General features: G+C 38.6%; 1 protein-coding gene across 1 annotated transcript in view; it reads left to right on the forward strand.

Moving 5' to 3' along the window:
- The first annotated feature begins 602 nt into the window (after positions 1–602).
- LOC109642454 (dapper homolog 3-like) overlaps positions 603–23,105 on the forward strand; it is a 28,216-nt gene continuing 5,713 nt past the window's right edge. The window contains exons 1-2 of the mRNA XM_020107256.2: positions 603–1,178; positions 14,104–14,230. Coding sequence (XP_019962815.2) covers positions 909–1,178; positions 14,104–14,230 — 397 coding nt within the window. The 5' untranslated portion in view covers positions 603–908. The remainder of the gene's footprint in view (positions 1,179–14,103; positions 14,231–23,105) is intronic.

Here is a 23,105-nt window from a genome sequence, read left to right on the forward strand (position 1 = left end):
GGAACTTATTGCTTTTATTAAAGGTCAAAGTACATGCTTAGTGTATCCTATCCCCCAATGCAATACATCACATGGTGTCTCTGCAGTGGCCTCTTCTGAATCCATTTTAGGTGTTTCTTCACCAGTGAGTGCTGCTGCTGCTGCAGGAGGCTGGGTCTCACGTTACATGTCAGTGAACCAATTATTTTATAATAACTTATTGATTACTTTCAAATAAGTGAAGTGAACATGTAACTTGATGCATTGTAATAATATAGTAGAGTGAAAAGTATAGATATTTGCGGATATATATGTTAGATATGTTGGGAGTAAATATTAAAAGAACCTGTACATCTACTCAAGTAAAATACAGGTACTTGAAAAACGTGCTTAAGTACAGTAAATGTACTTTGATACATGATTCCACAGATTGTTTATGCCCGATGATTCCACATGAGTCAGTATGTAGTGGCTATAAATGCAGTGTTGATAACGTCCATTAGTTTAATGTTGATGCTCAAATGAGTGTAATGCATTACACTCACACATTCACGCGCAGCGAAGACCAAACACACATCGTTCGCATGTTGCACCTCTCTACTTGAATACTGGGCAGTTGGTTTGGTTTTGTTTTGAGAGGATAATACGTCTACAGTGGCCTGTGTCGACTGTGGGTGTCTGACAGAACCAACAAAAGGCTGCGTGCTTTCACAGGCTCCGCCAACAGCTGTCTGAGTGAGACTGCCCAGCAGAGCGCAGGCTGGGCGGGGGAATGGGTCCGAGTCCGAAAGCAGAAAGTTTAGCAGCCGAAGCCAGCCGATGCTTCTTTTTTCTGTCAGTAACCAGAAAATAAGGACAGTAGGTGAAGCATTCAGCGGATTTATTCGTTTCCTTTCGGTGGGATAGTGGAAAAGAAAACGGGGGGCTATATGTCTTTACAAGAACTACCAGGCACTTTTGGAGTCGTGCTCCCAACTCTATCTCTGCCCATGGAAGCGGAGCGCAGTCGAAATAAGGAGCTGTTGGAGGCCAGTCTGGCCGGGTTGTGTGAGCTGGAGCTGCTCAAACAGAGGCAAGAATGCAGAGTGCTCAGCGCTCTCTGCCTCGGGGACTCTCCTGTTCCTGTCGGTCCGCCGTGGGGAGCTCTACGGTCGGCACGTTGCGCCCTGGACGCACCAGACGGCAACGCGATTCAGACTGTAAGTTTGTCTGTTGATTGGTCATTGGTGTAGAAGTTTGTAAAAATCGACACCTTTCTACATAGTTTGTTTATATGAAAGACGTGTCGTGCGCCATGGCATCTGTTTCCAAACCTTTACACAAGAGTGGCCCTGTGATGTGACCCTTGTAACGGACCCTGCTGCTTGATTAAGTTTTAAAGTTTTCGTTTCAAGATGTGACTTGGCTCATTATTTTGCTGTAGGCATAGTGGGGGGAGTGCTAGCAGTTACGAAACATACATTTACAACGGGATGAAACAATTTCCAGTCTTTGACTTTGTTCCTAGAAAGTTCTTGTTGGTATTACTGAAGACTCTTTGCCCCAGATTGCATTGAACCGTTTGGTAAATTGTTAACAAATCAGTATTAGTGGTTCCAGATGAACTGTTTTTCTTTTTGGAAAGGGTAAAGTAACCTATCGATGGAAGCCACAATACCTATAGGGCCTGTTTTCCATCTGCTATGTGTCCCAAGCTGAAGAAAGTGAACATGGAACGCAGGCTTCAAAACATATAGGTGATGGAATTTTCCAGAAAATAACAAATATTAAGTATGTGATACATTTTAAACATGATATAATTCATCGTCAACAGCCACCTGCAGTTTGAGACAGTGAAGATCATTGCAGATTATTGGCCTGGATTAATTTTATCCACAAAATGTATGATGTACTTAGCTCAACATGAGACCATACAAATAACCCCCCCCCCCCCCCCATTTCAGAGGCTCCACCCCCCACATTCATGTGAGTGGAGTCAGCCACCACAAACATTAGCAAATGGAGCAACACAATACCGACTTATACTTGCTTAAACTGCTTTCAGACTGTGGAGATCCTCCGGATACACTATACTGTGTAAACAAACGTCACATTGAGAGTGTCTGCACCTTTTCCGACTGGCCCCCTCGTAATAAGTCTGCAGAGAGCCAGGAGGAGCTGAAGTGAGAACACAGCAATCCTCCGCAGAATTCACTCACAAGCAAGTGGGGGTGTTGATGACGTTTCTAACAGACACAGAAGTGAAAAAAAGAAAAGAAATATCTCAGGATGAATAAGCAGTATCATACATGTGGAAGACAGCTATGAGGATTTCTAGAGAATTTTTGGTGATAAGGGCTGACTGTCGGTGCTGGGAACAAAAACATATGATCTCCGCAGCAGAATTAATAGGTTACATCCTGCCTCCTGCATGCTGCCCTACATCCCACCTGAACAATCCAGAAATATCTGTGTTGCTGTGAACACGTCCGAGTGGAGATTCTCCTGCTGCATTTTCCATCTGTGAAAGGCAACCTCCACAGAAAGTTGGACCCAATTCTGCAGAAATCCTCCAAAGGTGATGTCTGAAAAAAGTGAGCAATAGAAAATCCATTTTCTCACTTGTCAAGCAGATACAAAGCAACCTTTTCATCCCTTTTCATACTTTTCAACTCTCTGTGGTCTACACTGTTGAAACGCCTCATAAATGTTCACATGGGTCATCACTTTTTTGTTATTTTGCTGTCTTCTTTGGGTTTGTTGTAGTCTTCAGCAATTAGCATTTAGAGCACTGTGAAAATGATTGTGGGTATAACGTCCTGTGAGATAACAGTAGTAGCAGCAAGGCACTTTCAGCGGCGAACAGTAGTTGCTACGTTTTGAGTCAATAGTGGCATTGTGCGCTATCTGAGGCCACTCTTTCAGGTCGTATTCTCATCCCTACATGTTTTATTTATATATTGCTGTTAAGGGTGGTAAACTTGGTACTTTCTTCTATCATTTGTTGATATAACATTTGTTAATAGAACAGTATATTTTCAGGTGGTAAGAATGTGGCTTTTATTTAACTTTTTTATTTATTTAACGTGTGTGCGGGCGTGTGAAACAACAGAGTAGGTGTATTTAATCCTCAGCAGGAGCTGCTGACAGCCATGTGACAGCTGACAGCAGCTGGAGACGCAGCACAACCTTCACTGTGGCCTCCTGTATGTCAAGGGACTGGTCAGAGGATACTTTGAATGGTTGACTCTGTGTGTGTGTGTGTCTGTGTAAGTTTGTGTGTGTGTGTGTGTGTGTGTGTGTTCTGCATGATCACATCAGACTAATGTCGATGATCTAGAAGTTCACCCTAATGTTATTGCAGGAAGTTTTTATAATTATAGTGCATTTCTTCAAAAATAAACATTACATTACCTTCCAAAAAAACATGAAAAAAGAAAATAGGGAATTCATCAAAAATAAAAACAAAAATAATCATGTTGATAAAATAAACATAATTATTCTTATGTTGGTAGTTTTCTGATTATAATCAAGCACATGAACTCTCTAAATGAAATTATGGCTACTGAACTAAATCTTAATACTTTCATTAACAAGAATTTCAGGTGGATTATTGATTGTAGACTGATTTGCAGTACTATTCCATCCATTCAAAGTAAAATCTATCGCAGATTAAACTGAAGATTTTGTGTATATGATCAAAATCCCAACACATAGCATATGACACATACGCTATGCACATACAGCATATATCATTTCGTACTATAAGATAAAGCAGTCATATCACAACAGACCCTTACTGATGTCTTCAAGCTCTATATCAATAGTGATTAGTGATACGTTTATAGATACATAAATGCATACAGATAACTCAGAGTTAGATACTCATGCATTAATAGTTTATCCAAACAGTACACTTTACACTCACAAAGAAAATAGTGTGCAGGCTGCAACTGACAGTCCATTCATTGTCTCATCCTTATTATATTGTTCACATAGCAGGAAAAGAGTGAGAACTCCTCCCTAGCAATTTTTAAGAGTTAAAGACTATCACAGTAAGTTGACCTGAAAAAGAGAATTGGGTACAAATTCGAAATTTAAAAGGAATTCTGATAAATTACATGTTGGTCATGAGTGAAGCTGCAGTAATGGTGAAGTGATAACAGAGGCACAGGCCAGTGAGTTTAGAGCAGCTGATAAAACATGATGAGGAAAGTAAGCAGACACTCTCCCTTCTTCAGCAGCTGCTTTTGAATCCTTGAGCAAGGCATTCAGATTTGGTATGTCTGTGTGTGTGTGTTTGTACTTCCAACATACTGTCAGTCTCAACTGGGAACTTTTGCCGCTGCGTGGCCAACTTGTAACCCTTACTCTTTATCTCAAAGCTATAACATCTTGCTATGTTTAATGGGTGGTACCAGGAGAGTTGTGGAGAAACTCAAAAAATAAGAAAAAAAAATCTTTCACTGTGGAACAGGGCTTGCAGAAAAGCTGCTTGCCTGGCAAATGGGTCAGCACACACCAATGGGGTTAAGCAGAATTATCAGTATATTATTCAGACACATTCTTTGTGGAGTAAAATTTATCCTGAAACTGAGGGATATTGACTTTGTAAAACGTCTCCTTAAAATCAATCCAAATCGAAGCATGGACTATCAGAAAGCATCAGAGGAAAATCTAGTAACAAGAACAAACTAGAATGGCTCTTAGTAGAGTGCATACTGCTGCCAAGGCGCAATTGTCCCTTTAAATTCAATAAAACTGCACCAAATTGAAACAATTTATAAAAATCAGTCCACTAAATGTCTGATTTTTTCATTAAGATCCATGAATTATTCCCTGGGAATGAGAGAAAATGTAAATGTCTATATCTCTCAATGTTAAAAGAAGTGAAAAATAATGCCTTGATAGGTTCTTCACTCAGCTACCAAGTTTAATGGTAATCCATCAAGAAGTCTGCGTGATCTTTCTTACAAACTCATCTGCTCTTAAAATACCAGTGATTGATGTGGAACACACAGTGTCATAGTGTCTTCACATCTGGTTGAGACAAAGCTGTCCTGGCTCTGTGGCAAGCATTGCAAAATGACATCGGATGGTATTTATCAATAATATAATGCAGGGGGATATTCTCATCACTAAGATTTGTAACAAGACACTTAGATATTATATATATTGATTATATTTAAATCAGACAACTCATGTTTGAAATGTTTATCAAATTAGACTTTATTGTCATTTTACCAGACATACAACAGTATTGCAGGCAGAATGAAATGGTTGTTACCTGGAATCACTAAATAAAAGAATAAAGGAGATCACACAAAAAAAAGTAAAGCACACATTGTCGATTAGTTTTATCTATTGTTACTATAAAAGATAAGATAAAGGCCCAATCCCATTTCACTTCTTCTCCCTAACCCTTGTTTTCAAGGGTTATCTTGTCCCTTGAAACAGAGTTACAACGGGTAGTCGATACATCAGGGGTCACCAACCTTTTTGAAACTGAGAGCTACTTCAAGGGTACTGAGTCATATGAGGGCTACCAGTTTGATACACTCTTTGAAATAACAAATTTGCTCAGTTTGCCTTTAGTGATATATTATTATTAATGATAAATGATACTCATCTATGTGAAGACACTGATCACGTTAATGATTTCTCACAATAATTATCATCAATGAGTTAACAAGGTGGGAAACAGATAATATCAATATTCAACACTTTATATCTATTAATCTCAGTAATTGTTTAAATTTTAGATGCAGCTCACTGGTGAGTTGTGTTATTTTTAGAACAGGCATGCGGGCGACTCATGTGGTCCTTGGGGGCTACCTGGTGCCCACGGGCACCATGTTGATGACCCCTGGGATACATCATCAGTAGTTGTTGCTAAACCCAACACAACATTAGTAGTGGTTGATGTAAACAGACATGACAAAAAGTTTTGCTGGGGATGTCATTGTAAAAAATTACCATTATACATTCAAACGATATTACACTAGGATATTACAATTATTATCTTAATTTTTAAATCCTTGTTAATGGATAAAATACTACATTTGTTGGTCTCTGTCCCAGCTTGCCAGTTAGGCATTCTGGGAAATTCTCATAGTCCTCTGTTTGAAGTGTGGAGTTGCAGTGGGTAGTTGTTGAAATTTTCCCCTATAAATTGGGGCTGTACACTCCTAACACTTGGCCCTCCCCCTCCACCCCAACAAGGATTGGGACAGCCTTCCCCTACACATGAACATGCAAAACAGAGGGGAAGGGCTATGGGATAGGGAGAAGGGGTGAAATGAGTGAACTGGCCATCTTAAAATAGTATGTGAATTTAAAATGTTATGTAAATGTTATTGCTGCAGAGTATAGTTAGTGTTTGGTGTGAACATTCCAACTCCATCACTCCCCCAGATATGATAACATAGTTAAAATGAGAGTGATGAGCTAATGTTTATAACACCCCTGTCGGTGCATAGGTGGATGCCAGGGTGGTGGAGGGACTGAATCAACCGGCAGCAGTACTGACGCAGTGGGGGCACAAATTGAGAGATTGGACATTTTTACAGCTTAAATAGACTGCCAAATTGAGAGGGCATTGTCACACATGGCTCAAAGCTGGACAAAGTAGGGATGGCCACACATTAGCTAAACCAAAAAATAAGTTTATTTTAAGAAATTAATAGGAAATATAAATGTTTAAATGAAAGTACAACCAAATGCTGTGGAAGCCATGGGGGAGAGGGAGACTGAATGTCACCAGCTTATATACTGCAGTCAGAGCAGGTGAGATGCAACTCCCTGATGACCATGCTCCTCCCATCAGGCTCTTGCAGACTGTTGGTTTTCTGTCTTTGTTTGTTTTTCTCTTTTAAAACATAATTTCCATGAATCCATGTTTCCGGTCTTCGTCCTTAATTCCCTCCTTATGTTGCTCTAACCCTCTTAGTTAAGAAATGAAATACATTCTCTTTTTCCATCCTGATCTTTATCTTTCCATTTTTACCTTAAAATTTCCTTTTATACATTTCTTACTCTTATTTTTGTTTGGTACCATGCTTATATAATGCAGCATAAATTCAAATCCATGGAATTACCTTCCATTGAGACAGAATCCCATACACACACTGATGCACATATTTTCTCTTTTTATATGAGTTCATGTCTCAATATACATTTTTTATCCAACCCATATGCCAGGAGCCTGTGATAACTCTAAATTGTCTTTACTAGGCTTTGCAACTAATCATTATGCTACTGTGGATAATTATATTATAGTAAATGGTAGACAACAAATCAAATTTCAGTTAGACATTTTTATGTTCTGTTCTTTTTAGGCCAACGATTCATATTACTACAAGAGCGAGAGTGACCAGAGTAACCATATATTTAACAAAAAGACACTTAGTATAGGCAGGATAGACAACTAATTGAATTCACAGTTCAAGACTTCAGTGGTACAAAGTGTGCACATGTCTGCATGCATGAGTGCGCTCATTCATGGATAATTGCATGTCAGTCTATGCAAAGGCATAAGTATGTGTGTGTGTTAATGTGCACTCAAGTAGGAAAGAAAGGCAGCCATTGAGTCAGTGTGGTCTCACATAAGTAGCAGTTTAAACCCACACAACTTTTTTTGTAAAGTACATGTCTGACATGAACCCTGCTTCATTTTGCATGCTCACAAACTCACACAGTAGAAAGCACAGCATGTAGTAGGGATGATCCTATTTGTTTCATTATGTGAAGTATGAAAAATACAGCCTTATTTGATTTATTTGATCCCTGCAGCTTAAAGCTGTTTGTAATGAGAAGTGATTAAAGAAGTGATGTAAAACACTCTGGAGGGATGATGAGAAAATGACCATACTGCTGGTAAAGGGACTCTTGGTTGGTTGACTCCTAGCAGGAGCTCTTAAGTGCTGATCTATTTCAATCACAATTTTCAGCTCTCATGTTGGTAATATAACTGCTTATCTAAGCAATGTATTGTGTTTGGGCTAAATGCCTCAATGGATACAGAAGAGTGGCCCTTTGATGACGCATAAAATGACAGAACATAAACCCATACAGCATCATACAATAAAAGGTACATATAATGGAGGGAGTAAAGCTTTAACTTAACAAAGACATGTTACATGGAATTTGGAGGAAAATATATTCAGAGCCCAAGTTGTGACCCTGTAAAATCCTGAAACCTTAGAATAGTTTGTTTCTGTTTGTTTATTAAATAACACTTTGATCAGTTTCAGTTCTGATTATTCACTTATTCTGCTGATTTGTTGTTGTCTACCCCAGGCCCTGTTCTATGCTTACTTTATTCTTATTTTAGAAAATAAAATGTGCCTAACATTGCTATGCTGAAGGATGTGAAATTGTCAAATACTGAATGACCTATTATTTTTCTCCACCCACTCACCATTGCTCCTACAAATTCCAGTGTTCCAGCTGCCATTTCACTTTCCCAGTCAAAGTCTGCTTCAGTTTTCCTAACTTTCACCATTTGAACTATGTTTGTTTCAATCCTATAATTTAATTGTATTAAAAAAGTATCTTTAAATAACTGTTTTCAAATATGCTGTACAGACTTGTATAGAAATGGAAAATGTTCAATTGCCATGTGATTTTAATGAATAGTTGGCAGACAGAGACCTGAAAGACCCGCGTCTTGAAGGTTACCAGTTAAGACAGTCTTTTTTACATAGGCTGTGACAGGCTTGGATTTAAAATAGTGGCATCTAATATGCTGTGTAAATACATGAACGCCCCAACAGATTTAACTACTGAACATATTTTACTACTCAGCTCACAAGTAATTATTTTCTGACTTTGGGATACTTACTTAAAATCTTACAAAAGAGCTTCAGAGCCAGTGAGAACATTATGGCTCTCTATACATATATTTTAAACAGTCTTCCAACTTGATTCTACCAAACAACTTAAGGCACATACATGACAAAAAAACAATCATGTGACAAAAATGGTAAAGTGTCTATATTTATATATAGCTTTTCTACTCTTAATCACCACTCAAAGCGCTTAACAGCACAGTTTTGCCACTAACCTATTCACGCACTCATACAGTGCATATATGTGCTGCACTTTCTCTATGAGAAGGGGCAATTTTGGGGCTCAGTATCTTGCCCAAGGACACTTCGGCATGCAGAATAGAGCAAAGATACAAAATCTGGATATGCCACATATACTGTATGTGCAAACAGTCCGAAGTGATGTGAGGTGGATGCTGCACATGAGAAAATAAGGATCCATATTCAGATTTTATGACTACATTGTCAAAATTAATCCAAAAATGTCATCAGCTACTCAGACTCACTGACACACCCAAGGGGCATTTGTTGAATACTTGGCCTTTGTGAAACTTAAAAAACATTTTACTTTCACTTTTTGTGTCCATGTTTTTGGCATTTCAATGGCTCTGATTTTTTACAACAATTGTATAGTTATTTTCTCCATGAAAACATAGGCACATGCATTACCCTCTGAGTCTGTAACCATTACTTTAAGGTTTTTTATTTCCTGCAGTTGGACTATTACTCCAGAGTATAATTTCTGACAAATAGCTGCACTGTACAGTACACTACAAAGTTTCAAATGTGAAACATGTGGGTTTGGTTAAACATGTGACAGCATCTATATAAATCAGATGACCAGCTTCTGTATCTCAGAGGTTATCTCATGTCATTGTGCCACCAATGACCCAATTTGTTTTTGTCAAATGAATGAACTTCTGAATTCATGCAGATTATTATGAATGGAAGTGAAAGCCAGTCTGCTCCTTTTTCTCTCTCTCTCATGATAGCTTCAACTCCTACATAACAGAGTTTTTCCCATCCTTATGCTTACATTTAGATACCTCAGGCCCAGTAGGGGCAGGGTGGTGTGTGTGTTTTGTGTGTGAGGGGGTGTTATTGTTCCAGTGTTTTGATAATAAGTTCAAGGGGTCATAACTGTCTGTGAATATAAAGGCTTTTGCTCTCTGTGTCTCCACACCTCATTCTGGGAGTTGATATACATGCCCTCTAAGCAAAAGTTTATTTCCATGTCCTTTTACAGTGTCACAGTTTTGTTAGAAAAGGGTTACTTGTTGATTCATAGTGCAGTGTCTGTTCAACACGATTGTTATCTCAATAAGAAATCTTTATTCAATAATTGAATTGTCAATATTCTATTTCCACACCTCTGCCCTGTAATGATAACAATAATAGTAAAAGAGCGTCCAAAAGGATTGTTGTGACACCTAGATAAAACTAATGAGTGACAGACCTGCAACAAACCTTTCTTCATTATCAATTATGTTGATTATCATTCACATGCTGCCAGCACAGCCGTTGGGTGCAATTTGGGGTTCAGTGTGTTTGGGAGGCAGACTGGACGAGCCATTAATTGAGCCACCAACCCTCCAATTAATGAACATTCCACTTTACCTTTTGAGCACCTCATTGTCATTGTGGAGACTGTAGTTTGTGGTGCTGTTGAACTGTATTGAGTTATATTAAGAGGTGCTACTAGCCTAGAGACATGCACTGGTGTCTAGGTTGAGTGAGACTCAGTGTGAAGGTTTTGTCTCAGCCATCATTCCACCCAAGCCTATTATGGGCACCACAAAGTGTGAATTAAATGTAGGGAATTTTAGTGCACGCTTGATAAAAGCATCATGATTGTTTGATACAGGAGCAATTTCTTTGTCTGAGGTACCAAAGAATTATTTTCTGGAAATATGCCTGAAATCCAGAGGACTTCTGTATGCTGGTAAAGCTGTTAAGCATCGAAACAGGTCTACTCAGTTATGAAGGCAGAGTGTACTTGAGGCTGGCTGTAGATGATGGCTGCTTAAGAGTGCATAAGATAGTTTTCCCAGCTAGGGAGTTACCTGAATATTGTAACTGAACAATAGTGGGGCTGCTGTGGATGAGCATCTGATTCTGTAGCTGATTTTAAAGAGAAACAAGACAAAGATTTAACTTTTAAAAGAATGTTGTTGTGGTACCGAGGAATATGGGCAAAATAAGCAAAATATTAACCAGGAAGGGACTAGGTAAGTCACATTGTACAGCAGGACAGGACTGTGGTCAAGCCAATCTCCACTAATTTCATGGTGCACATTTTTTCCGAGCATGTTACGAGCGAGAGTGATTTCAAAATAAAATCAACCTTTGTTCATTCTTTGAATACATTAATTAATTAATAAGATTTCAAAATAATAAATTAATAATTATAATACAGAAATTAATTGAACTGAATTAAGTAATGATACATAATAAATAAAATTAATGATAAATTATTTTTTTTATTTTATTTAAACAGTAAAATAACAATTACAATCATTGAGAAAATCACTGTGTCCATAGACTAATGGCATCAGATTTTCACTCTACGTAGAAATTTGAAGTAAAAACACATATATCAAATATCACACAATTTTGTATTGTAGCAACAGAGATGGCGATTCTTATGACACTTGACAAAGATAACATCACTGAAAAGATAGCAGAGGGCAGTGAGTTACCGTGCCACCTACTTATTTACTTTTCTGGTAACATCAAAAAATAGGATTAGCCTACATAAGTAGAGGTCTGGCGCTTTGTGTGAAAAGGGTGGAAGGGTGAAATTCCCAGCCTGATTTATTGTCCCAGTCTGCCCCTAGCGACTGAAACCTATGGCAGGAGCCATGTCTGTGTAAAGTTTAATGTTTTCTGTTTGAGTGATTAGGTCATCATCGAAGCAAGCCATTTATGAGACAGTCAACAAAATGTCTCCCTAGATGATTTTGTAGAGCACTGGCAAGCAAGACCTTTTACCTTTCTGCTATGACTGCATCCACAAAAGGAGCCTATGTGCAGGGGGTAGTTTGAAAGACTGCAGCCCAGATTGTTGAAGTTGCTGCACACCATCCTGCCTCCCAGGTGCAGCAGATGATGAATGAATACTGACTAGGGTAGTGCGTGAGGAAGAAGGACATGAGCAAGGGGGTAGAGCACTGAATTTGCAGTGGCAGTGTGGGAAGGGGCTGCGGAAATATGTCAGTAAAGTTCATAGTCAAGGGTGCCCTAGGATATTCCATGGTTAAATTGCTGTGTCTGGCCAGCGGCCTAGGAAGCAAAAAGAACTTGGTAGCTATAATGCAAGGGCCATTTCTAGCATGATGGAAAGATAACTGTTTAGCTCGGCTCTTTTTGAGGGAAAGGCTTAATAGACATTGTATAATAGACATTTTATACTATAGTGAAAAGAGAGGGTGAGGTCTGTTAGAGTTAAAGGAGAAGTTCGGTTTTTTTCAACCTGGTCCTTATTTCCAGCATATGGTATGTAGATCTACTCACCCATAAAGGTGTGGAGTAACTTGGAGTCCTTCAGACACTTTTAGATCCACACGCGATCGGCGTATATCCATACAAGGCAAGTGACTGGGGCATCCACAATACAGCCTCTAAATAACACATTATCTGCCGCGAAATTCTTTGTTTTCTATGAATCGCCAGCACTAGTCCCCTGTGAGTCCAAGTTGCTTTGTTTACATCCCAGGCTTTCACTGGGGTGACGTTACCGAGGCGCGCAGCTGCAGCTCAGATCAGCTGACGATCATCCGTGTTCGTTTATACAGAGTTTGGTGCTGCTAGTTTTGCGCAACATGGCAGAATACTTATCAGGTGCTTTACAGTACAGTATTCTTTTAAAGCAGCTGTGTCCTGGTGCTCGGGCGTATTCACCCAGTTAAAGACTAGCTAACATCAGCTGGCTAACGAGCAGCCTCGGAGCTAGCGTTAGCTTAGCGAACCGATTTGTTGATTAAACAGGAAGACAACTCGCTCTCGGTTCGCTAAGCTAACGCTAGCTCCGAGGCTGGCGAGACTCACAGGGGACTAGTGCTCGCGATTCATAGTAAATAAAGAGTATCGCGGCAGATAATGCGTTATTTAGAGGCTGTATTGTGGATGCCCCAAACCCTTGCGTTATGGATATACGCAGATTGCGTGTGGATCTAAAAGAGTCCGAAGGACTCCAAGTTACTCCAAATTTTTATGGGTGAGTAGATCTACATACCATATGCTGGAAATAAGGACCAGGTTGAAAAAAACTAAACTTCTCCTTTAAGTCCTTTGACCTTGAAGATAAAAGATGGCAGTGCTTGACTGAACTAAGATTCTTTTGTATTTCTCTGAGCTTTCTGGTGTCAATGGATGGGTGAAGGAGATGGGCTACATTTCTTAGCATGATAAATTGACAAAGCTGGCTGGGTGGTGCTGCTGTAGCTAGATTATAGTTATTACCATAAGGAGAAAAAAACATTTGGGTTTTGGGTAAAGCAATAAGTGGGGATAGGGACAGAGTTAGGAAAGGATAGACCAGTAGGTTGGGAATCTGCTTATCGTAGAGATAATCATCTAAATGAGGCAAGTTTATCTGCAGTTTGGGGTCCATTATGAGATTAGCTTAGATAAGTGATTAGTATTGTGAATTAGATGTGTTCATGCATGTTCATGTGAACATCGATCTGGCTGAAGAAACTGAGGCAAATATAGCATTATAGATTGACCGTGCATATGTAGGCTTGACAGGTGATTTGAGATGTGAACCTGATTCTGAACCTATGGTAATTTAAAGGTACAGTGTGTAGAATTTAGTGATATCTAGTGTTGAAATTGCATGTTGCAGCTGAACACCCCTCACCTCACCCTCTGCTTCCAAACATGAAAAATAAGCCGTGGTAGCTTCAGTTGTCATAAAAACTCAAAAGGTGTTTATTTTGTCCAGTCTGGACTAATGTAAAAAACATGACAGCCTCGAGAGGACCCCCTCGATGCAAATATAAAGGGCCTTTTCTGGGGTAAAGAAAACTATAATTTTATACAATTTAGATGAGGATTATTCTACATTAAATTTCTGCCAATAGTTCCCTTTCACCTAAATCTTACACACTGGACCTTTAATTTGTCAAGAAAATCTGAATACAGGCACAGACAGACAGATCGACAAGTGAGCAAAACTAATTTATGACTGACTTCCTTTCGTATGAAGCAATATTTATATATTATTGTTCTGATGTTAATTTTAATCAAGCTTTTGAGAGAATTTTCCAACCAAAGTACAAACTCTTGACCTGCTGTCTTTTTCTGTGTATTTCAGAGCAGTCTCCAGTGCACTCCATGGGGTTTAAAGTTCTCTTTAGAACAGCAGGTGGCAGAACTGAAGGTGAACCCACGTCAAGTCCAGTCAGCAAAACCTATTTTGGAGGATAAAAGACTTAGTTCAGGTAAAAGCATCAACTCTTCTCCTTTCAGAAATGAAATTGCACTGCAAAGCACATGGAACATGAAGGTGGACACAATATCAGCCAAATTTACCTCACAGAAGCCAGTGATTTCAGTACTTAAGTAATTTGTGTACTGTATGTCTTTGTGCAGAATACAGATCTTGAACAATATCTTCCTTAATGAAAGAAATTCAATGAATAAATCTCTCAATTTTGTTTTTTTCTTACACTAACACAATAGCTGAGACACAGCCGAGAACACTGGGATTTAAAGTAAAATATCATCCAGTCAGATGCAGATAGAAGCAATTGTCTAATGATTCTTGTTATACACCATAATTAAACAAATACATTGGTGTCTTGCAGACCAAAAGTGGATTGAAATGTGTTTAAGTACACATAAAGAAGATGTATTGTTTTTTTTATTGTTGTGACCAATTTCAGGGATTATGTATGGAAAATAAAAGGTATTAATTAAAAGAGTAGTTGGTGATTGTACAGCTGTGCATATTTACCATTTAGCTCACAATCCTATAAATGAAGCCTCGCTTTAGTTTATGCAGGACATGGAGTCATGTGCTCAGCTGTCATACGCTGTCAGCTTATGATGATATCTTGTCAGTCACCAGTCACAGCCCATTCTCTCAACAAAGCGGTCCCTTCAAATATGACCTTATCCTCACTGATCCTGCTCAGATAGGGTGCCACTCATGCTCTGCTGCTGGCAACTTGTCTACACCACCCCACCCTCCACCTTTTAGCACTGAGTCCAACCATGTTTTTGGTAAATGGTATAAATCTTGAAAAAAATGTATCTTGCTGGCTACGCCCACTGGGTTTTTTTTTTGCATGTGTTCCCTGTTTTAGCCTAGCATGCTGCTAGGCTAATCCAGGGAACGTGTGGTTTTGTTTATTTTGTTTGGCAATTAAACTATTGTATATCATTTGCACCAAACATAGTGGAGGGATTTGACCTGGGTCAGGAAAGAACATTTAGGTGCAGATCTGGTTAAAGTGGCACAGAATCTTTTTAGATCACTTTCCCTATATAAGTTAGGACATTTTAAGAGATTCTTGTCTTTCTCAGGAAATAATGTTTGGTTCTTGATGTAAAAAACAGTTTTCATAGTGTTGAGATCTGTTGTATATTAAATCATATAAAGTATATAAAAATATCAAACCAATGTTGCAATTAATTCCAAATATTTCATTTATTTCATGTAATGTGACTCTAGACCATGATCACATTGTGTGGAGCACAAACAGAACATACTAAAACATACCCAAGGCACATGGAATGACTGAATCATACAGCAACAACAAGATACATTACATTGCTATGCATACAGCAAACACCTGTGTGTCTTTTTTTCACTCCTTCCAGAACAAATGCACTTGCTGACTAGACTGAGGAGACACTTTTATTCACAGAGGCACCAAAATCAACGAAAATTAAATGTTGGGCTTTAACAAGGTGCAACATCCCTAAGGGAAAACCCTGTTAACAGGGGTTGGGGGCAGCAGTTGGAATGACTAGTGCAGTGCCTGTTCTAAATATGCCTGTTTGCTTGGCCTGTGGTAATGCTGCCCCACAATGCACTGTTTACCTGTTTATTTAAGAGTTTATTTATTAGGATTGATGTGTCCAAATTGCACCAAATTTGACACTGCACTTCCTTGGCCCCTTATCAATACTCATGCCAAGTCTGAAGCCAGTATGTCTGAACACGACTTCAGACAGACATAAAAGCTGTGTCACAATTCAGCAGCCGCGTCCTGTGGAGGACCCGGTCTATGCACCGGACATCAGCTACGTCCTCCAATGGCCAACATAAAGAATGTCGGCTGAACCAAAATGAGAAAGTCTCGTCTTCCTATTGTGTCACCAACTTGTCTCGCCGTTCCCCAGGTATATTGTATATCTAAGAAATCTAGTCTGTACATTATAACTGTTATAACTATCCACTAAGTGACTGGAGGAGACAGGCTTGAGCAATGAAACATTGAATGTTTCAGTTTGATTGCAAAGGCATTTATAATCTTTTATTTTTCAAATTGTCCAATGTACTTGGGTGCCAACTTACAGGACTCGACCTGGAGGGGTACATCACAGGAGGACAGCCATACCTTTTGTCCAGGCTGGTACTCCAGGGCCGTGGAGTGGAGCAATGTAGCTCATACCTTTTTCCAGACCCTTCGGCCCTGACAAAGCTTTGTCTGTACCACCACTTCTTCCTGCACAAGGAAAAGGGGTGGTTGATATTCCAAAAAAGCCATTAATGGGAACATACCTGTAGCTAGTGAATTATGGGCATACTCTATCCAAGGTAGGATTGGAGCTCGAAGTGGATGGATTGCGGTGGATGATGCGGCACAAAGCCATCTCGAGGTCCTGGTTAGCCTGCCTTGTCTGCTCATTAGTTTGAGAGTGGTATCCACAGGAGAGGATAGCTGAAGCCCCCTGAGCTTAGCAGAAAGCCTTCCATACCTGCAAGTAGAACTGAGGGCCCTGGTCCAAAACAATGTCCAGAGGGAAGCCATGGATTTTAACCACATGTAACACCAGCAGGTCTACAGTCTCAGCATGGGGAAAGGGACATAATGCACAGCTAGGAGAAACAATCTACTACAGTCAATATTGTGGTGTTACCTTCAGATGGAGGCAAACTTGTGACAAAGTCTACAGCAATGTGGGACCATGGGCGACTAGGCACCGGTGTAGGGCGCAGCAGGCCAGTTGTGGAGGCTGATGACTGGCTTTACGTGGGCACAGACGGAGCAGGCAGAGATGAAGGCTCAGACATCACAAGTCATAAATGTTATGGACGTTTTCTGGAAGCTGGTGAAAGGAGAACTCATAGAGCAGCTGATGTCTTATGCATAATAATTTAATTTAGACTTAATGCATCAAGGAGACCAGAAGGTGGACCAAAAAAAACAACACTGCAGTCTCAACAGAGTAACATCAACAGTCTCCCACATCATCCCAATATATCTTTCTCTACTTCCAAAACCCATTATAACAACACATCCATGAATGGCTTGAATTGCTGTCACTTTCTATGTTACATGCAGGTGTTCACATCCTATTGGATAGTTAAGACTAAATATGCAGTCCTGTATTCCACCGTCTTGCCACTGATGGAATAAGCAAAAGAGTTTAAGTTAGTGCCTCTCTGTCTGGTGCATCTGATTTAGATATGCAAGTCCCTAAGCGTAGACACCACAATGTACTGTTGGTTGGACCTTTTATCTGTAACCTGACCTTTGGTATTGCTTAGAGAGAGGAGGGATGTGTGGAACGAGGCAGGCCCGACTCTCCCAATGGTGTACAGATATAATGTGTAAGATATATAATATATATATATATATATATATATATATATATGCTCAAAAATTCCTCAACATTTCCCCCCTTTTGATCATGAGATCAACAGAAACCCTACTATCACAATTAAAAACAGTGGGTAATCTTTTCGGCAGGGCAATGACAAAAGCACAAGTCACTCCAGTAAATGTCACTCCAAATTCTCTCAGTGTACTTAGTATTTGTTTACGATTAATCAATTCCAATTCACAAGCTCTCAATTCGATTTGATTCAATATCTGTTTAGTTAAGGATACATCACTGCACAATACCAACTCTGCTTGCATTTTGCAAGGAAACCTCTAACTTGATGCATTATAAAAAATGGCATGTCAACATAACAAATTTTGATGGATGATGTATTGTCCCAGAAATTATTGCGATAAATTCTATAATTCTCTAAATATTTATATTTATATATTATATATAACCTTATTGTATAATGATAATAATATTATATCAAAATTATGCAAATTTACCAAAGAGCAATGAACTTAATTGTAAAGAACGTTCAATCTGACATTTGAATTTGAAATAATGTATGAAATTATCTTTGATGAATAAAACATGAATAAAATAAACCAGTAACAACTAAAACAATAGATAAAACGGACTCATTGGCCCCTTTAATGAAAATTGCTCTCGAATAAATATTATACATTTGGCACAGGATTTGTGTTACTAGCTCAGTTAACGTTGATGGGATGTATTAGGTTAGTATTCCATCTTTTTCCTCTATCATGTGTGTGTGTGCATGTATGTGTGTTTATGAACTGCCCTGCAGGCCGGATCAAAAAGTCTTTCCGGATGTTGCCCATCCCTGCTCTAACTGAATCTTTAAAAATCTGACACTTTTATTGAATGAACTCATATTGAGTAGGACAACTACCAACTGACCCGGAGCTTAAGACCTTCACACCCTTGAGATAAGAATACATAATAATTATAATAATAATTACATCAAGTAGGAACACTCAAATTGATTTTAAAAAAAGCAGAAAGTTCAAACATAAAGTAAAAATGGGAATTAAATATGTGAATTGAATACAAATTGTGAAATATGATGAATTACGAGATGGTAAAAGTCCTTTAAATCATTTAGAATGTCTTGATGATCAAGGGAATTAAAGCAACAGAAGCAAACTTATAAGAGTAAAAATTCACTGAATTTACTAAAAAATCACACTTGTAACAGGGATTTGTCTTCAGGTAGAAACAAACATGGATGGCTCCACCCACAGGGGTGTTGTCCTGCCATCTCCATCATCTTCTCAGAAAGATTCATTTAAAGGAGATTTTTTTCAACCTGGTCCTTATTTCCAGCATATGGTATGTAGGTAGGGAACTAGTGCTGGCGATTCATAGAAAATAAAGAGTTTCGCGGCAGATAATGCATTATTTAGAGGCTGTATTGTGGATGCCCCAGTCCCTTGCGTCGTATCGATATACGCCGATCGTGTGTAGATATAAAAGCGTCCGAAGGACTCCAAGTTACTCCAAACCTTTATGGGTGAGTAGATCTACATACCATATGCTGGACATAAGGACCAGGTTAAAAAAAACTAACTTCTTTAATCTACCTTTACCTTTAGCTATGAAACGTCCAATCAGTGACACAACACTTTAGGTCGGTATCACATCAGCCACACTTGTATACTTGGAGGTCTGCAATCAGCCTTTTTAAAAGAATGGAATTAAATTTTGGAAAATGCATCAAACTCAGCATATTTTAACAGATCCAGTTAAACGTCATTATCTCCATATTTCTCTCTGCTCATAGGGAACTCAGAAGTGCATGGTTTAGTCAAGTCTGCTCTGTTCGTCTCATCTCCTCTGGGGGTGGCTGTGGCTGAGGGGTAGAGGGGTGTTAACAGCACCTGGAATGGGCCTTTCCACCTATATGAGATAGAGAAAGTTTCCAAATTAAATTAGTACATCATCTCTGATGAAAGGAATTAAAGAGTTAATTTGAAGGTTTTGTCAGCCTGCTTGATACCTGTATATAAACCAAGTTCTGAATTAGTTTAGTTAGTTAGTTTTATTAACATACTCTGACATATACTCATCAGTCCAAGCAGATTTTTTTATGGGGTGTCAAAGGTGGGCACAATAAACACAATAGACAATGTATGTAGCCACTTTCAACTAGTGGTCATCATTGTTTTGGTCAGTGTTTCATTTATTGTGGATTTCATTCTCTCACCCTGACCTGAGCTAATTATAGCTAAAGGCATCCACTTTACTTTGTTTACTTTGCTTTCTGTTTCCTAGATGGGAAAGCTTGAAAAACTGCTTAACAATTACTGAGTATTTGTGGCTTTAATAGCTTCACATATGTACAAAATCTATTTTCAAACTTATGAAGGGACCCAATGAATGTACCAAATGATTATGTTTCACTCTGCTGCACTTTCTCCTAGTTTGTTGAAAAACTTTGCATCTTTCAAAGGGTTTGAAACTTGTGTGATGTCTGGTGCAAACCATTGTGATCTTATTACCTCATTGATCCTACCTATGATGGCCTGTGCGTGACAGTGGGTAACAGGAACAAAAAGGGATCATGGACAGACAATATCTCAAATATTAATTAATCAGTACCAAAAGCATATCTAGAATCGTTTTTTTGCCAGAATGCAAGTTCTTGTAAGTGAGTACAATACCGCGGCTTGAGCAGAGGTACCAGAAGGTAACGCCAGTGCTTCCAAAACTTCTTAATCAGATATTAGAGTGTAGCCAGCAAGCATTTTCGTGTCAGTCTGCTTGCTGAACCGTCCATGTACAGAATCAAATCAGAATATGGTATTGGTGTCAAGTCTGGTCTCTGGTTTTCAATAACCACAACAGAGTCATGTTCAGAGTCATCCATCATAGGAAGAAGAGTGTCTGGATTTAGAAGTGGTGAGCACTTTAATTTTAGGTGATTTAGGGGCTTGAGAATGTTCACTAAATACCCAGATTGACAAGCTGCTGTCATGTGCTGAGTAGCAGAAATTTTGTTATTATATTATAAAAACAGGAGAGAAGCATGACGAGTAGTATGCAATAGGACAGTAATGAGACTTGTGTTTCTGCACCAAGATGTTTATGTGGCATTAATGGTTTGAATTTATATTAGTCTTGATGACCACTCAAAGTGCTTTGCTGTACAGTTTGCCATTCACCCATTCATACAGTGCATCTATTATTAAAACCTATGTCCTTGAAACATGCTTGAAGTTTAGTTAATTGATTACACTGTTCTTTTTTTATTAGGTATAAGTGGGTGTCATCTGCATAGCAGTGTCCTGATAATGTTTCCTAGCGAAATCATATACAATGACAATAAAATTGGGCAGAGCACAGAACCCTTGGTGGAACACGGTTGGCTTGCATAGATTACTCATCAATAATTTTCATAAATTTGAATCGATCTGAAAAATAGGATTTAAATCATTTTGGGGTGGTTCCTTTAACTAATTTTGTGGGAATGGGATCTAAGATACAAGTTGTGGGTTTGGAAGATGAGATTGTTGTGGTCAGCTGTTCAAGGTCGATCAGAGTGAAGCTATCTAAGTAATTGGTAGCTGATTATGAGGTTTCTGTGCTTGATGGTGTATTAGTGTCAACTGAGATTGTGGTTTTATTTCTAATAGTACGAATTTTGTCTATTCAGGGATGGAGGAATACTGGGTTGGATGGAGGTGTGACTCTGTCAGCCTGGCTACAGTGCTGAAGAGAAACCTGGGGTTGTTTACCTGTATTAATGTAGAGTAGTAAGCAGCTCTTGCTTTGTGGAGGGCCTTCTTATATGCTCTAACACTATCTTTCCAGGCTTTCAACGCAGTTGTTGGACTGGCACGTCCTTTCTAGTTATCTTGACACTTGTAAGACTAAATTCAAGATTCATGTGTCTTGGAATTATACCAGGGAGCTAATTTACTTTATTTTACATGCTTCTTTTTTAGAGGCGCTATGGAGTCTAATGTTAATCATAATGAGTTGACAGAGCTATCGACAATGGTCAATCTCAGTGGAGCTTGAATTTTAAAAGAATTTGTTTGTTACTTCGTTGGATAAAATAGAATTATATGTAATTAGAATTATGTCCTTAAATATAGCTACAGCACTATCAGGTAGACATCTAGAAAAGGAGTTCATTAATGGCATGTAGTCTGATAATGAGAAATTATAGGTTATTAAATTATGGTCTGATAGAATCGGATTATGGATCAGTAATATTAGATGTAAAATTTTAGCACCGTACGATATTACAAGGTCAAGTGTATGGTTATAATAATGAGAAAGTTGGTGTACACACTGACTGAAAACAACAATCTTAAGGCTATCGTTATTATTGTCTACATGAATATTAAAGTAATTGACAATAACAACTATCTGTTTTTAGTACTAGGCTTAAATAAAAACTTAGGGAATTCCGTTAAAAATTCAGAATAAGCCCCAGGAGCAAGGTAAACTACAACAAATATTATTGGCTGTTGTGATTACTTGGATGGGTGTGGAAGACTAACAACAAAAACTTTCAAACATCTCTGCAGACCCATCACACCCTGGATACAAACTGTTTAAACTTCTCCCCTCCGGTAGACGCTACAGAACACTATACGCCAAAACATCCCGTTTTAAGAACAGCTTTTTCCCTCAGGCTGTCTCTGTGTCAAACAGCTAAAACCGGATTCAAATATCAGAAACATCACCTGTAATATCTCTGTACATACAATATACTGTACAAACTGTACATGTATATTTATTATTTCATCCTTGCACTATGCACCATTTGCACCAACTATTTAGCTTTTTTGTACATGTACATAGCTTTTTGTTATTGTCTTTTGTCCTTGTTCATCTCTATGTTTGTTTGTTGTTTTTTTTTAAACTGTTGTAATAAGAGAACAAAGGAAAACCAGAGTCAAATTCCTCGTGTGTGTTCACATACCTGGCAATAAAGCGATTCTGATTCTGATTCTTCAAATGAGTTGTAGCCTAGTTTAGGTTTAGGATTAATATATAGAATGGAGTTAGAAATATAGCAGCAAATCCACCTCCTCGGCCAGAGTCTCTGGGTGTGTGTCTATATATATGATTGGGGGGAGTAGATTCATTTAGGCTGACATATTCTTCAGGATGCAGCCAGGTCTCCGTGAGGGACAATAAATACAAATTTTGATCTGAGACTAGTTCATGTATTGAAATAACCTTTCATGACAGTGATATTATGTTTAGGAGTCCACATTTAATTGTCTTTGTTTGTTGTGTTGTTGCAGAGGTTGTGTTAATCTGTATTAGTTTTTTGTGTGGAATTCTCCCTCTGTTAGTGTTTAATTTAAATTATTTAATGGGACAGGGAACAGACAGTCTCAATGAACAATGAACCCCTCTGTTTTTGGAATGCCTGCTTCTTCAACAGTAGCCTCTTTTTATATTCCCAGACAGATAATTTCAGTTGTTTGGACATGCTGCAGTATCCTCTCCATGGATTTTTCCCTCAAAGACAATCTCTGATGAAGTTAA

This window comes from Paralichthys olivaceus, chromosome 15 (genome assembly GCF_024713975.1).
Source record: "Paralichthys olivaceus isolate ysfri-2021 chromosome 15, ASM2471397v2, whole genome shotgun sequence".
Lineage (NCBI taxonomy): Eukaryota > Metazoa > Chordata > Actinopteri > Pleuronectiformes > Paralichthyidae > Paralichthys > Paralichthys olivaceus.